General features: G+C 40.0%; 1 protein-coding gene across 1 annotated transcript; it reads right to left on the bottom strand.

The window, feature by feature from the left end:
* Positions 1-1142: 1142 nt before the first annotated feature.
* LOC120055409 (natural killer cell receptor 2B4-like) lies at positions 1143-14956 on the bottom strand. The gene is made up of 6 exons (XM_039003271.1): positions 14889-14956; positions 2433-2729; positions 1990-2271; positions 1783-1893; positions 1569-1606; positions 1143-1376 (listed from the first exon to the last, which is right to left on the bottom strand). Exons 1-6 carry the CDS (start codon positions 14944-14946, stop codon positions 1143-1145), a joined length of 1020 nt encoding a protein of 339 aa, XP_038859199.1. The 5' UTR covers positions 14947-14956.
* Between the last annotated feature and the right edge of the window lie 3061 nt (positions 14957-18017).

Raw genomic sequence — 18017 nt, 5'->3', positions numbered from 1 at the left:
TCCCCCTCAGGAGGCTAAAAAGATTTGGCATGAGCCCTCAGAGCCTCAAAAAGTCAAACAATTGAGAGCAAGGCGCTACAGAGGGTAGTGTGCCCAGTACGTCACTGAAGCCGATTTCCTTGCCATCCAGAACCTCTATACAAGGCAGTATCAGGAAGGCCCTAAAAATTGTCAAAGACTACAGCCACCAAAGTCATAGGCTGTTCTCTCTGCTACCGCACGGCAAGCGGTACCAATGCACCAAGTCTGGAACCAACAGGACCTTGAACAGCTTCAACCCCCAAGCCATAAGAGTGTTAAATAGCTACCACGACTATCTACATTGACCCTTTTTTGACTCATCACACATGCTGCTGCTCCTGTTTTATTGTCTGTCACTTTACCCCTACCTATATGTACATATCTACCTCAATTACCTGGTACCCCAGCACATCGACTGGTACCCCGGGTATATAGTTATCTGTACTCATGGTGTTTTATTATTTATTTATTCATTCATAGGATTTTTACTTTTCTGTTATATCTCTATTTTCTTTATCTCTGCATTGTTGGGAAGTAAGCATTTCACTGTTAGTCTACACCTGTTGTTTTCAAAGCATGTGACCATTCTTATTTTATTTGATTAGGTCTACTCGAACATGGGAACATTGCCTTTAAAAGGTTTGAATAGAATCCCGACCAAAGATGATGTTCCTGATTATTGTTTGTGTCACGTTCCTGACCTGTTTTCTGTTGTTTTGTATGTGTGTGATGGTCAGGGCGTGAGTTTTGGGTGGGCAGTCTATGTTTTCCGTTTCTATGTTGGTTTTGGGTTGCCTGGTATGGCTCTTAATTAGAGGCAGGTGTTTTGCGTTTTCCTCTAATTGAGAGTCATATTAAGGTAGGTTGTTCTCACTGTTTGTTTGTGGGTGATTGTCGCTGTGTCTGTGTTTGTTGCACCACACGGTACTGTCTCGTCTCGGTCGTTCCTGTTAATGTGTTCTTCGTTTCATGTAAGTTCGTAGTTTAGGTCTGTCTAGTTCGTTTTGTTATTTTGTATATTTAGTCAAGTGTATTTCGTGTCTGTCTTCGTCTTTCAATAAAGTCATTATGTATTCATCACCCGCTGCGCCTTGGTCTACTCACTCACCGAAAGACAGCCGTTACAGTTTGCTAGTCTTTTTCCCCACCATAGCATATATACTCTCAGGCATGGAGGTCTTGGGGGGCATGGTGGTCATGGGGAGGTCCTCATGCGTAGGCTGGTCTCCCACCAAGGTGGGGTGGTCCACAGGCTGGGGTTGGGGATGTCCCACCATACTGTAGATGGTGGGTGATGTTGGGCCTGGACCTGGAGACACCTGCTCTTCACCACCTGCTTGGCCGTTCTCTGAAGTCTGGGGAATAAAAACGTATTAAAAGCTCCAGTACGAATGGTGACATATATAACATGACCTCAAATCAATAAATGTAATATTTCTCAGTGAAATTAAGATGAGTTCAATGTTCATTTGGAATTCATGTGTTTTCCACATTTTCTAAAAATGTCATCAAGAATGACACAGTATCAGTGATGTTAAATATCTTACCCTGTCTGACACTGGGTTCATAACATCATCTTTGCCTCCTATAAATCAACCACATAAACATACAACAAATATTTAAAACTAAGATCTTCAGAGTCACTCTATGTCTATGTAAATAATGTGAAATCGTCACATCATGATATCAACAGTTTTTACAATAGTTTAATTCATATAATGAAGTTAATGTAATAGGATGCATCCGGAGCAGTGAGCTTACGTTTGTTTTGCGTTAGCCAAAGAACAAAACCAATCAGGGTAAGGAATCCAACTACGCAGACAGGTGCCACGACTGTGAGAGCATAGTTGTAGTTCGCCTTCTCGCCTTGGTCTGGAAATACAGCGGGTGGTTGGGTGTGAGTGAGTGTGTGTGAGTGAGTGTGAGAAAGCGAGTGAGCGAGAGACATAATTTCTTAGCATGTCTTACCAGATTTCATTGGACAGAGTTCCACTATCTCCTTGGACTCACTGGCCCAGCTGACTTGGTTGCTGTGGTTACAGATGATGGAACCCCCTGCCACATAGACAGAGAGCAGGGGGACAGTGGAGGTCTCAGCCCCTCTACTCTCTCCTCCCACCTGAGAGCAGGTGCTGCTGTTACAGCTGGAGGTGACAGAGGTGTTCTGACCTCTGCAGGTCACTGTCACGATACAGGTGCCATTGATGGTGGAGTTAGAATCCACTGTCAGGACTGGAGGCTCAACTCTCTCTGAAAACAAGTAGAACCCCATTATTGTTAATATATTAACCTGAGTACAGGAGCTAGAGTACTAATGAATATGCATTTAACCTGTACACCATGTTTAGCTCTATTGATTGATACTGTAACTGTGTCACTGTAGAAAAGAATAGAAAAACTGTCAAACATACCTTGGAGAATTAACTGGTGTGCAATAATAGTATTTTCTTTTTCACCACTCACTACTGCAGTATAAGGTCCACTGTCTCCTTCCTGTAGGTTCTTCAGTAGCAGAGAGAAGTTTCCCTTATAAAACTCAACCCTGTTGTTGTACTCAGAAGACACTTTCACTGACAATGTGTCAGAATATCTTACAATATTGGCTGTTCCGAAGCTCCACTTAAAAACCTCAAACTCTTTCAGTTGAACATTTTCCTGGACATCCAGACGAACGTCCTGTCCCTTTAGCACAAACACAGAGCTGGACTCTATGAAATAAACACAGAAAATAAAGAGTTTGTGAAAGATATTAAGAAAGTCCAGCAAGCAATATGATGAATAGAGCAGTAGAAAATATACATTTCCCTATACACCATATCTGCAAGATGGTTTAAAGATGTCTTTACAGCATCAGACGGACATTGGACACATTTCATGTGATGCAACCAATATTTTGGTGATACAATGGACAGTTTGTCTGCACACTTTTTTTACACAACCATTTGGCTGTCTCCACAGCACTCCACACACTTTTTTTTGTGCAGAACAACTTGATTGTGTACAGGGCCATAGTCAAAGCCCTTGCCATAAGTGATAAAGAAGTATCTTTACAATAAAGAACAAGGATACCATACACACAATTTAAACTATTCGGTTTCATAAACCATTCAGTTTATGAAAAATGTTATTAAACTTGAAGTATAACTCCATGAAGTATAACCTAATCAAACCTAATCTGCCTAAAGACATACATTGGGATCCATAGTTATTGGCACCAATGATAAATATGAGAAAAAAAGACTATAGTACAAATAATGCAAATACTGAGCTATAATGTATGCTCAAATATTGGGGAATTTATATTATTTTATACAAACACAATTGCTCAGAGAAAGAGATTAATAATTTAATTTATTTTTATTTTTAAACGTAGGGGTCAAAATTATTGGCAGCCCTGTTTTAAATACTCTAGCACACTCCCCTTGCGAGGATAATAACACAGTCTTTTTCTAAAATGTTTTATGAGAAGATCACGTTGGGAGGGATCTTACACTATTCCTCAATACAGAATCATGACAGATCCTTGATATCCTTCGTCTGCGCTTATGGACTTCCATCTTCAATTCAAACCACATGTTTTCAATGGGGTTCAAGTACGGAGACTGAGATGGCCATTGCGAAATGTAGATTTTGTGGTCAGTTAACCATTTCTTTGTGGATTTTGATTAGTGCTTGGGAAGATCGACTCCTGGCAGAGTCAATCAAGTTGTCTAAGATATCTTGGTACTTGGTAAAGTTCATGATGCAGTTGCCCTTAAAAGGGGGCTGAACTTCCTGATTTAGCCTCTTTTTCAATTCTTCTTATTAGGAAATGCGACAGAGAACGAGATTTGGGTTTAGGAGGAACGCTTTGATGTGGGTGTCTCTTGAGTGTGTGTTCGAACGTGGGAAGTGTTTGTACTTTCACTCTGCCAAAACAGTACACAGTTACAGTCTATAAAATCTGTGATAATTTTCCCAAATTATGTTTTATATTTTCCCAAATTTTGTTTTCTGTTTTTTTTTTTTTACCTCTCAAAATTACAATTGTTCATAGAAAAACAAAGAAATTGGATGTTTTGAGTCCATGTCAATGATTAAATCACATCAGAAGACCATTTTTTGGGGGGGGTTGGAAGAAAACAAACATATATATATATTATTTTTTTTGTGTAATTGTGTGTAATTTCAAAGTTTGCAAACAAGGTTTTGGGGAAAGTATTTCTGTCAACCAACAAGATGGTTATCACATTAACTGGCTACAGTGATAGACAAATGCATGCACCACACAGACAGACAGGGGCAATATTATTGGAAATTAATTGGCAGATATTGTGTTAGGTGTGGCTTTTTAAGGCAGTGGTGGCTATACAGGGGTGGGATATTATCAAAGTTCTGAGATCTGAGAATGACAGTTTGCGGAGGAACAGGTGAAAATTGCACGTATACTGTTAAAAAGTTAAATTAGAATTGTTAAGACAATGAATAAACATTTACACATTCAATTCTTACTTTACTTCTCCCTTTACTCGGTTACATATCTTTTTTATACATACAAACTTTTGTCAGTAATGTGGCATCTGCGAAGGACATGAACCGAACGTAGCTAGTCAAAGTTAGGTAGTCAATCAAGCAACTAGACTAGACATTAGTTGCTTTGCAGCTTCCAGTTTCATTTCCCCCCAAAAAGTCCAGAGTTTGTTTTAGATCTGCATTCAATAACAACGTTATACCAGTAGATGGCGTGGTATAGGCTTGGGCCTTCAGGAAATTACTTGTGTGAGAATGATAAAGACATACAGTTGAAGTCACCAAGTTTACATACACCTTAGCCAAATACATTAAAACATTTTTTTTCACTATTCCTGACATTTAATCGTAGTAAAAATCCCTGTTTTAGGTCAGTTAGGATCACCACTTTATTTTAAGAATGTGAAATGTCAGAAGAATAGTAGAGAGAATGATTTATTTCAGCGTTTATTACTTTCATCACATTCCCAGTGGGTCAGAAGTTAACATACACTCAATTAGTATTTGGTAGTATTGCCTTTTAAACTGTTTAACTTGGGTCAAACGTTTCGGGTAACCTTCCACAAGCTTCCCATAAAAAAGTGGGTGAATTTTGGCCCATTCCTCCTGACAGAGCTGGTGTAACTGAGTCAGGTTTGTAGGCCTCCTTGCTCGCACACACTTTTTCAGTTCTGCCCACAACTCTTCTATAGGATTGAGGTCAGGGCTTTGTGCTGGCCACTCCAATACCTTGACTTTGTTGTACTTAAGCCATTTTGCCACAACTTTGGAAGTATGCTTGGGGTCATTGTCCATTTGGAAGACCCATTTGCGACCAAGCTTCAACTTCCTGACTGATGTCTTGAGCTGTTGCTTCAATATATCCACATACTTTTCCCTTCCTCATGATGCCATCCATTTTGTGAAGTGCACCAGTCCCTCCTGCAGCAAAGCACCCCCACAACCCCACAACTGGTCCCGTGTGGCTCAGTTGGTAGAGCATGGCGCTTGCAACGCCAGGGTTGTGGGTTCAATTCCCACGGGGGGACCAGGATGAATATGTATGAACTTTCCAATTTGTAAGTCGCTCTGGATAAGAGCGTCTGCTAAATGACTTAAATGTAAATGTAAACATGATGCTGCCACCCCCGTGATTCACGGTTGGGATGGTGTTCTTCGGCAAGCCTCACCCTTTTTCCTCCAAACATAGCGATGGTCATTATGGCCAAACAGTTCTATTCAGACCAGAGGACATTTCTCCAAAAAGTACGATCTTTGTCCCCAGGTGCAGTTGCAAACCGTAGTCTGTTTTTTTGTGGCGGTTTTGGAGCAGTGGCTTCTTCCTTGCTGAGTTGCCTTTCAGGTTACGTCGAAATAGGACTCGTTTTACTGTGGATATAGATACTTTGTACTTTTTTCCTCCAGCATCTTCACAGGGTGCTTTGCTGTTGTTCTGGGATTGATTTGCACTTCTCGCACCAAAGTACGTTCACCAAAGTACGTTCTCGCACCAAAGTACATTCAAAGTACGTTCACCAAAGTACGTTCTTCTCGCACCAAAGTACGTGTCTAGGAGACAGAACAGGTCTCCTTCATGATCAGTATTGTGGCTGCGTGGTCCCATGCATACTATTGTTTGTACAGATGAATGTGGTACCAATGCATTGCAAAGTTGAAGGCCTTTTTTTTATTTGGATAGCCATAAATTAAACATTGAATTATTAAAGTGATAGGCTGAAGAACTTTGGATAATGTAGACAATTTGAACACATGGATTTCAATCAAACAAATGGATAAGACAGTTCTATTCTCTTTGATTTAGTTCCTATTTAAACTCAGACAAATGACTCAATGGATGACATACTGACTGAACTGATCTGAATGAAGAATGAATTAAATGTTCAAATATGTTCGAATGACGAGTTGCACGCATCATGATTTGCACTTAATTTGGCTAGAAGGCAAATAGGCCTACATTAGGGTATAATGACTCTGGCTGCATGCCTCCAGAAGGGCATCTTCTGAGGCTGAGGGGTGCCTTTCCGAAGGCGCATGGTGCTGCATGGAGATCACAAGCTCTTCATCTGGGCAGCAGTGTTGCGATGGAGGGAATAGCCTATACGGAGACTACCTAAGACCACTGCAACAGAGTTATTGTAAAGTGTGGGAATAAGCTTATGCCAGACTTAGCCTACTTTTAAAACCTCTTCCTTGTTCATTTTAAAGTCCATATGTTCATGACACGATTCATGTAAATCAAGTCAAATTATTTTACATTCACATTAACCCCTGCTACAGAATATGCTTTGGCAAGATTTTGAGTGGCATTCTCCAGTGGTCATACATAATTAATAGATTCACCAAACATCTATTCTGTTTCATTATTCCTGGTATACACACTACTGGTTATGATTGCAGACAGACCCAGAGAATGGGATTGTGCAATATTGAATGAGTCATATGTTGATAAGGTGCATGCATGGGGATGCCCACGTTTTTTTATACTGTGTTTTGCTTGTTCGTGTAGCACTCCTCACAGGATGCTTTGTTGGGGAGATGAAAACTGTCAAAACTCCAAAGGGTATTATTTTACATCAGAATTGCAACACAAGATTTGTCCTAAAATGTTAGTCCGTAATAGTAACATGGTGTTTGTATGTTCACAGATGAAATTTTATGTTTACGTTTCATGTTTCACGCATGGCTTTTCTTACGATCCTAACGATACGTACGTTCAACCCTTTGGCAGGTATCTCACTCCATAGAATCTCACCTGAGAAATTATCAGAGCGAGGGAAACAGCGCCCCTCTGTCTCAGTATGTGTAGCCCATGTATGGAATGCTGTCTGGACCCAAAGAGAATGGCATGTTGCCGCTGTAGCATTTGATTGATTAATGCCAGCAAGCATTTGGCCTCCCTTGATTAAAAAATATATCAAATAATTAGCCAGTCAGTGTTGAGCTGAGCTCAACTGTGGTTTGTCCTGTATCGAATTACTTGTTAGATATTACTGCACGTTCGGAACTAGAAGCACAAGCATTTCGCTACACTCGCATTAACATCTGCTAACCATGTGTATGTGACCAATAACATTTGGTTTGATTTGATTTGATTTTTGAAATTGACTTAACTTATCTTATGAAATCAAGTTGAATCAACTAAGAACTGTTTTTACGTACCTTAGAAATTCACGACCATGAAGTCAAATGAACTGAAGCAACATAACAGACGTGTTGACTAAAAATGTCAAGTTAAGATAACTACAACTTGCTGACTGAGTTGAATCAACTTCTAACATAATTTCTCCCATTGATTTAGTCAGAGATGGGCATTATTTCTGTAAGATGTTGGTGGATAGTCCAACCAGCAAATGAAGGAGGACTTCCCAGTCTCCAATGGCTGTGGATACGTAACCCGATACCCCAGCCACTTAATCCTGGTCCTGGGGACCCAAACATTATTGAATTTTTTTACCTTAAAGCATTAATCGGGATGCTGACACTGTATTCAGACACTGCACCTTTGTATCGCCACCTTTGATTATGTTACACTTATGGTCAAGGTTGGGGAGTAACTGAATTACATGTAATCAGATTATTATGTTTTACTAACTGTAACCAGTTATGTTGCCAGCAAAAATATTGTAATCAGATTATACACTTTTGAAATTCAGAAAGGATGTTTGCAACAAAAAAAAAAATATATATATATATATGTTCGGTTTTGTCAATATCATTCAATTCAGCATTGGTACAGTTCATAGAGTGATAGTCTTCCGAGCTTTGTGGTTTCCAAAATCTGTTGCATTGATGTCAGAAATTAGATAACGTGCCTTGCCATAAGCAGGGTTGGGTAGGTTACTTTCCATTACAGTTACTAGTTACCTGTCCAAAATTGTCATCGGTAATGTAATTTTTGGATTACCAAACCTCAGTAACGTAATCTGATTACTTTCCCCATCACACACCAAATGTGTGTCATTATAGTCGTCTCTGACTTGCGGTCAGACATGCTCAGGTGGAACAAACTTAACGTGCACCATTTTACCAATAATATGGGTTATTGCTACTGTTCAGCGAGATAGGTGAGAGTGCCAGGCTGTTCCTATTAAAGGGAACGTTCACCCAAATTACAAAATTACTTATTGGTTGCCTTCCATGGATTTTTTTTACCTGGCCACTTTTTCAAATGCTAACTTGTCCAAATCAGCTAACTTCACAATACATTTTTTGATATTTTAGGATGATTTGGATATGAATTGCGAAAATGCTAATATATGTACCATTGACTTGCATTGGATTTGTGCCACAAACGCTAATAAAAAGGCAAAAACTGCAACAAAAAAATCTCCACCCTATGACAATATGGGTTGAATTGCAGGAAGTTAGCTTTATAACTGCGAAAATGTCTCGGCACCATGGCAAAATTGCATGAAATGTGTTACAAAATTGCAAAATGTTCTCTCCGCCCCATTCCAAAATGTGTAGAACTGCATGAAAACCTTTTTTTTAAACTGCAACATTTTGTCCACGCACCAGGCAAAATGTGCAGTATTTTTATTTATTTAAATTTTACTTTCATTTAATTAGGCAAGTCAGTTAAGAACAAATTCTTATTTACAATGACGGTCTACCAAAAGGCCTCCTGCGGGGACTGGGGCCTGGGATTAAAATAAATAAATACAATATAAATATAGGACAAAACACACATCACAACAAGAGAGACAACACAACACTACATAAAGAGTGACCTAAGAAAACAACAACATGGTAGCAACACAATATAGTAGTGGTACAAACATTATTGGGCACAGCCAACAGCACAAAGGTCAAGAAGGTAGAGACAACAATACATCACACAAAGCAGCCACAACTGTCAGTAAGAGTGTCCATGATTGAGTCTTGCAGGAAATGAAATCTTCCTTAGGGTCCCCAAAAGTCTAGAGCTGGCCCTGGCTAGACTTTAAATATAAAGATTAGGTGGCTAGTCACTAGCAGTGGCCTTGTGCTTGAGAGATTGCTTATGAGACCTGTGTTAATTTTCTATAATGCCTGTTGACAGAAGTTGGCCATTATTATTAATGGATGTGCATTGTGCTTGGTTCTGGTTACATTTGTAACAAAAAGGGCGTTTTCATAGACAGATTTGAAAGCCAGATCACTGATAATTGCAAAAAACAGGTTAAACTATTTTGATAAAATAATTACAATTATTTGTGGGTCTTATGGTTGAAGGCTTACATTTAGCCTAGGTATACATTTACAAGCCCTGAATTCATTAGATTATTCCCGACTGTTTCAAATGCAGTGTATTGACCTTTAATTGTGCAACAAAACTTATTTAGAGAAAAAGTAAAAACATTTTTAGATATACAGTATATCGTGAATCACCCATGAGTTTGAAAAAAATCTAGATATTTTATTTTTTGGCCGTATGACATAGGCCTAGCCTCTATATCAGTGTTAATGCTATGGACTATTTTTAACAATGTATTTCCATATTGAAGCAATACAATTAGAACAATGTGCACTTCAAACATTTTCAACATATTTTGCAAATATGGGGTAGGATATATAATGAACTAGGCTGTAACGGACTAACATTCTAATTGGAGTTGATGATAATGCAATACATAAGAGAGAGTAAATACTCCATTTGAAACAACCACCTATTTAGCCATGGAGCTTGTTCCGTTTGGCCAGTAAGAGGCCGAGCCTCGACGAACCCTCAACGTGTTAACCCTTTCGCATCATCGCCAGCTACCGCGCACATAATTCATAAAAAGACAAAATTATTTGTCCCACCCCAGAACCTATAACCCTACCACTAGAACCTGTAACCCTAACACTAGAACCTTACCACTAGAACCTGTAACCCTACCACTAGAACATTATCACTAGAACATGTAACCCTACCACTAGAACATTACCACTAGAACCTTACCACTAGAACCTGTAACCCTAACACTAGAACCTTACCACTAGAACCTGTAACCCTAACACTATAACCTTACTACTAGAACATGTAACCCTAACACGAGAACCTTACCACTAGAACCTTACCACTAGAACCTGTAACCCTAACACTAGAACCTTACCACTAGAACCTGTAACCCTAACACGAGCGCTAAGATTTACCATTGGGTTTGTTCAAAAAGAGCACCTAAATGTTTCTGATTCATTTCAATGCCACATATAAGTTGATTATTACATTCAGTTGCTATTTAAAGGGGAACAGCGGCAAATGTGTCAAAGTACCTAAACTTCTCTGACTCAGTGTTGGACTATCTGTCACAATGCCCATCTCTCTGACTCAGGGAGAGTACCTAAACCTCTCTGATTCAGGGAGAGTACCTAAACATCTCTGACTCAGGGAGAGTACCTAAACCTCTCTGACTCAGGGAGAGTACCTAAACATCTCTGGCTCAGGGAGAGTACCTAAACATCTCTGACTCAGGGAGAGTACCTAAACCTCTCTGACTCAGGGAGAGTACCTAAACCTCTCTGGCTCAGGGAGAGTACCTAAACCTCTGACTCAGGGAGAGTACCTAAACATCTCTGACTCAGGGAGAGTACAGAGCTAGATCGAAGGCATAAGGTCATGTGACCCTCCCCTCACTGCATCGCTAGATATAACTTTGTGGAATATTTTGATTTGAGATTTTTTATATATAACCTTCTGTCACAGCGAACGTACTTTATTCAGGAAGCCCCATCAATTGTTAGATATGGCATATAGATTTTATGTAATACATTTGGGTTGCAGGTTCACAATTTAACATTTACTGAGAACTCTGCTAAGCAAGAAGAAGAAATCAGCCCGTGGGCTTACTGCACACGCAACAACATACACACGAGAGAACTCCTTATAAACACTACACTGTAATCGTCAGTTTTCAAAATGCATCAGACTGTAGCACATCAGACTGTAGCACATCAGACTGTAACACATCAGACTGTAACACATCAGACTGTAGCACATCAGACTGTAACACATCAGACTGTAGCACATCAGACTGTAACACATCAGACTGTAGCACATCAGACTGTAACACATCAGACTGTAGCACATCAGACTGTAGCACATCAGACTGTAACACATCAGACTGTAGCACATCAGACTGTAACACATCAGACTGTAGCACATCAGACTGTAACACATCAGACTGTAACACATCAGACTGTAACACATCAGACTGTAACACATCAGACTGTAGCACATCAGACTGTAACACATCAGACTGTAACACATCAGACTGTAGCACATCAGACTGTAGCACATCAGACTGTAGCACATCAGACTGTAACACATCAGACTGTAACACATCAGACTGTAGCACATCAGACTGTAACACATCAGACTGTAGCACATCAGACTGTAGCACATCAGACTGTAACATATCAGACTGTAGCACATCAGACTGTAACACATCAGACTTTAAAACATCAGACTGTAACACATCAGACTGTAGCACATCAGACTGTAGCACATCAGACTGTAACACATCAGACTGTAGCACATCAGACTGTAACACATCAGACTGTAGCACATCAGACTGTAACACATCAGACTGTAACACATCAGACTGTAGCACATCAGACTGTAACACATCAGACTGTAGCACATCAGACTGTAGCACATCAGACTGTAGCACATCAGACTGTAACACATCAGACTGTAGCACATCAGACTGTAACATATCAGACTGTAGCACATCAGACTGTAACACATCAGACTGTAACACATCAGACTGTAACACATCAGACTGTAGCACATCAGACTGTAACACATCAGACTGTAGCACATCAGACTGTAACACATCAGACTGTAGCACATCAGACTGTAACACATCAGACTGTAACACATCAGACTGTAGCACATCAGACTGTAGCACATCAGACTGTAACACATCAGACTGTAACACATCAGACTGTAACACATCAGACTGTAACACATCAGACTGTAGCACATCAGACTGTAACACATCAGACTGTAGCACATCAGACTGTAGCACATCAGACTGTAGCACATCAGACTGTAACACATCAGACTGTAGCACATCAGACAGTAGCACATCAGACTGTAGCACATCAGACTGTAACACATCAGACTGTAACACATCAGACTGTAACACATCAGACTGTAACGTATCAGACTGTAGCGCATCAGATCAGACTGTAACACATCAGACTGTAGCACATCAGACTGTAACACATCAGACTGTAACACATCAGACTGTAACACATCAGACTGTAACACATCAGACTGTAGCACATCAGACTGTAACACATCAGACTGTAACACATCAGATTGTAGCACATCTTTTACTATATTGTCAGAAGCATCATCAGACCTTGGTAGTAGCCTAGTTCATAGCTCTCTTTTAATGCATTTCTCTGGAAACCAATCAAAAAATGCTGTTGGCTAAAAATGGCCTTGCAGCCACACAAATTCATTAGAAGTTAATTGCCGAATCGATCAGAAACACTGTGCTCACAACCTTTACCTCCTAAATGGTGTCGCTGGTGTATTTTGTTTGAATTTTGGAACATATTGCCTTTTGGAACATACACACCACACACACATATTTTATGCGCTCGAGAAATGTAGCAAACTTTCACCCACCTTTTTAGATAAGAAAATATCTGCACACCATTCTGTCATTTCAACCATCCATTCAAATTAAATAATTCCATGTGTCCGCCTTTGTCTCTATAAACGTTCACATGCGTAGCCTATTCCATGAAATGTTGCTCTTTGTAATAAAAAGAGCAACACTGCAGCTGTTGATTGTCAGTGATCATCATTAATCATGTTGCCTATGCTAAATGCAGCATAATCACGACTTTCAAGGAGTAGGGTATTTGATGCAAACAAATTAGAATACTTTTCCATTTTCAAAAATTCCATCACATTCTTTTGCTCATTTGAAGAAGGCAATTTGGCCCTGGCTTGCAAGGATATGGTCGCTGTTAGCTGTACATCCCTTGTTGTATGGTGTGATCAGAGCATTACGGCAAAATAGCCTACTAAAATGAGGGCCACTTGACCAGTGAAAGAAAACTAGCCACATAACATCAAAGATCCACCTCCTTACAGTATTTTACAGTAGGTATGAGGTACATTTCTGAATGTGCTTTTGTTTTTCAACGCCAAACCCACCACTGGTGTGTGTGGCCCAAAGAGCTCTAATTTCATGTCATCTGACCATAGCACCGGTTCCAATCCAAGTGCCAAAGCCATTTATCAAACTTCAGGAGATGCTATGGTCAGATGACATGAACATAGAGCTCTTTTTTTATAGATATGGGGGAAAAGATCCCTCCCAATGTGTTTTTCAATCTCATAAAACATTTTAGAAAAAGGCTCAGTATCGTTATCCTCACAAGGGGAGGGTGCTGGATTATTGAAAACAGGGGTGACAATAATTTTGACCCCTATGTTTTTGGTATTTTTTTATTACTTGTTAAACAAAATCTCTCTCTCTGAATATCAGTATACAATAATATAAATGTCCTATATTTTTAGCATAGAATATAGCTGAGTATTTGTATTGTATATTTTCTACTGTCTTTTTGGCTCCTCTTTCTCAAAGATCCAATCATTCTGGACCCGCTATAGCTATAAGTTGGGTGCTCAGAGAGTGGCCGTTGGTTAACTTTGACAGACATGTCTGTAATGAGTTGAGCTATGCATAGCAGTCTGGGCTGTGACTGTCTTTCTAGTTCAAGTTTCCATTCTTCAAATGACGTTGTGGTGCTGCTTCCTGTTGCTGGCTTTCCTGTAGCCTAACTAACTGACACATTTTGCTCAGAGTATAATAAAAAAAATGTATTACTCGTTTGTTTGTGTTATTATTTCAGGCTTTGTAAACATACATGTTTAGCTTCATACTGTTTCAAATTACAGTATCATAAAAAAACTTTTGACCCAAAGTTAATGACATACTTTCAATTATAATGAAAGTCTTTATAAGTGACTTGAATGGTATAGAATTCACAACATCACAACAGTGACTTAAACCTTCAGTATTCATTAGATCATATGACTTCTTCCCTCTGTCATCCCTGGGTGGGTCCCAATAATCTCTCCTTCCTCCTGAAGTGTGCACTCCCTCACTATTCCCGATAAATGTAAAAAGGTGTTGGTATTGACTAAGTTGAGTTTTCACCAGGCATTTCCTTTCAAATCCACGAAGGGAAGTGAACAAGTTCACACCTCTGGAGAAAGGATATATTATAAGGACAGAACCAACATTTCGCCCCTCCCCAAATGATACTCCCTGTTACTTACTAACCTTGTAATCACATTATACGTTTATATGTCTAATAAATGTAATCAATATCACTATACAGATGTATTGAAAATATGTATTTACCTGCTTGATGGATAAAAGTCAGTAGAATGGAAATGGTAAAATGCAAATAGGTCCCCATACTTTGACAAATGTCTGAGAAATAGGAAATAATTGTCGCATTGAGCATTTGGGTTTTCCGTATTACGGGGCGTTCCAGAAATAGAGTGCTTTTTGTGTAGTGTCATTTTTGGGGGGATGGTTTTGGGGTTTTTGAGAGCAGAGGGGAGGGTAGTGCATTTTTTCCTCTGGTTTACATTCGCTCTTCTGCTTGTATTTGTGGCTATTATTAAGCTGCTTTAGCTACTGAAGGCCCATGATATGAAGGCAGTGACTCCGACAGTTAAACCTGAGGCGAGGAAGAATGTTTCAGGCCTACCATAGTTACTCCTATAATCTAACAATATAATGCTTATACAAAACATTTGGATTGAAAATGAACCATCTACCCTCCTTCTGCATGTCTATATCTGTATAGCTGATGCAGTAGACATCTGACATGAAGAAATGCATGTGTAGTAGCATGCCACCGGCATATCTCTGGAGTTAGGCCTAAACTCTATATATATATATATATATATATATATATATATATATATAAAATCAAGCAATTCAAACTGTGCAGAGGTCAATTGATGAATGGTAAGAGACCTCTGTTACAAAACACCAAAATGTTTAATGACATTCAGAGATTGTCAAGTCAAGCCTTCTATACTGGGTAAGTCTACAAGGTATGGATGTATATTCTCTTTGTCCAGATTGACAGTCTATTTATTGTGGTGTTGAAAATGCAAACCATGATATTGAAGTGCCCAAAGTCGGTATGCTTTGTTTATTGATTGTGTTGTGCATTGGCACAGAAACCTGTTGTTGGAAAATTCAGATTTCCACCGAGCTGATCATTGTCTGCAGGCGGCTCTGATTGTAGTGTAATGTAGCTCAACCCACTCTACAGACGTTTTGTATAAAAGACCCGGCCCCGGACCCCTTCGGGATCCACCCTTGTCTCACAAATACCACTCTAGCTCAGTAATCACACAGACTAATGGTTGGTATCTATGGATACGCGCCAGCATTACAGTGGGACTCATTGGGTTAAACCTGAGAGACAAATGTAAACGAATCACTAATCACATGAAATAAATAATCATCTTTGGAAATGACTTGGTCAAAGCAACAAAATAACTAGGGCTTTACAATGATGGTGAAAACATAGGGTCCTTTAATTTGCAATTAAGTGGGTTAAAATCGTTCTAGAATTTGGAAAAAAGGACGTTGGACATACGAAAATGGGAATTTGAGAAAACAACACATTTATTTAAATGAAAAAACACTATTGTAATTTTGAACATGGTTTATTTAAAGCAGGTCTATGTCATCCAACTCTTAAATTGAGTGTTGTATCAAAATGTACACATATAATGTCACTAGGACATAAAAGGCACTGTATTCGTGGAACGACCCTTCCACGTGGTCTATAGTGGCTTTTTTACGGAAGTTATATGTACTTCCTCTAGTTCCTCTTTCTTAGACAAATGTCAAAGTATGGGGACCCATTTCACCGTTGGTATTCCATGTACAAAGCACTTACTAATGCGCTACACATTACCATTCTGAAATGATTACACCTTTTGTCTACACTATTCTTTTACCATTTTTTTTCCAGATTAGTTTACATCGTTAAACATTTGGAAGACAATGTTCAAGTTTTTTTGTGAAAACCTATTAGGGTTGGGCTCAATTCAGTTTGAGTGACTGGAAGAAGAATTTAATTCAGTGCAATTCAAAGAACTTCCACTCAGCCATAGACTCTGACAGGTCCCACTTCCAGATACCAAAGCACATCACTTTTCTCTGGAAAGAATGGTCATTTACTATTTTAACCTTAGTGCTTAGACTAGCCAATTCCACTGAGTGTACAAAATATTAAGAACACCTTCCAAATAAGAAGGAGCATGAACTCTACAAGGTGTTGAAAGCGTTCCACAGGGATGCTGGCCCATGTTGAAAGCATTCCCATGATGCTGGCCCAACTGCTTCCCACAGTTGGGTCAAGTTGGCTGGTTGTCTTTGGGTGGTGGACCATCCTTGATACACATGGAAAACTGCTGAGCGTGAAAAACCAAGGAGTGTTGCCATTCTTGACACAAGCCGGTGCACCTGTCACCTACTACCATACCCCGTTCAAAGGCACTTAAATATTTTTTATTGCCCATTCACCCTCTGAATGGCACACATACACAATCCATGTCTCAAACTGGACCCAAACTGTTACAGACCTATATCCATCCTGCCCTGCCTATCTAAGGTCTTCGAAAGCCAAGTCAACAAACAGATCACTGACCATCTCGAATCCCACCGTACCTTCTCCGCTGTGCAATCCGGTTTCCGAGCCGGTCACGGGTGCACCTCAGCCACGCTCAAGGTACTAAACGATATCATAACCGCCATCGATAAAAGACAGTACTGTGCAGCCGTCTTCATCGACCTGGCCAAGGCTTTCGACTCTGTCAATCACCATATTCTTATCGGCAGACTCAGTAGCCTCAGTTTTTCTAATGACTGCCTTGCCTGGTTCACCAACTACTTCGCAGACAGAGTTCAGTGTGTCAAATCAGAGGGCATGTTGTCCGGTCCTCTGGCAGTCTCTATGGGGGTACCACAGGGTTCAATTCTCGGGCCGACTCTTTTCTCTGTATATATCAATGATGTTGCTCTTGCTGCGGGCGATTCCCTGATCCACCTCTACGCAGACGACACCATTCTGTATACTACTGGCCCTTCCTTGGACACTGTACCTCCAAACGAGCTTCAATGCCATACAACACTCCTTCCGTGGCCTCCAACTGCTCTTAAACGCTAGTAAAACCAAATGCATGCTTTTCAACCGGTCGCTGCCTGCACCCGCACGCCCGACTAGCATCACCACCCTGGATGGTTCCGACCTAGAATATGTGGACATCTATAAGTACCTAGGTGTCTGGCTAGACTGCAAACTCTCCTTCCAGACTCATATCAAACATCTCCAATCCAAAATCAAATCGAGAGTCGGCTTTCTATTTCGCAACAAAGCCTCCTTCACTCACGCCGCCAAACTTACCCTAGTAAAACTGACTATCCTACCGATCCTCGACTTCGGCGATGTCATCTACA

This window comes from Salvelinus namaycush, chromosome 11 (assembly GCF_016432855.1).
Source record: "Salvelinus namaycush isolate Seneca chromosome 11, SaNama_1.0, whole genome shotgun sequence".
NCBI lineage: Eukaryota > Metazoa > Chordata > Actinopteri > Salmoniformes > Salmonidae > Salvelinus > Salvelinus namaycush.
This window is presented reverse-complemented; position numbering and strand designations above follow the sequence as displayed.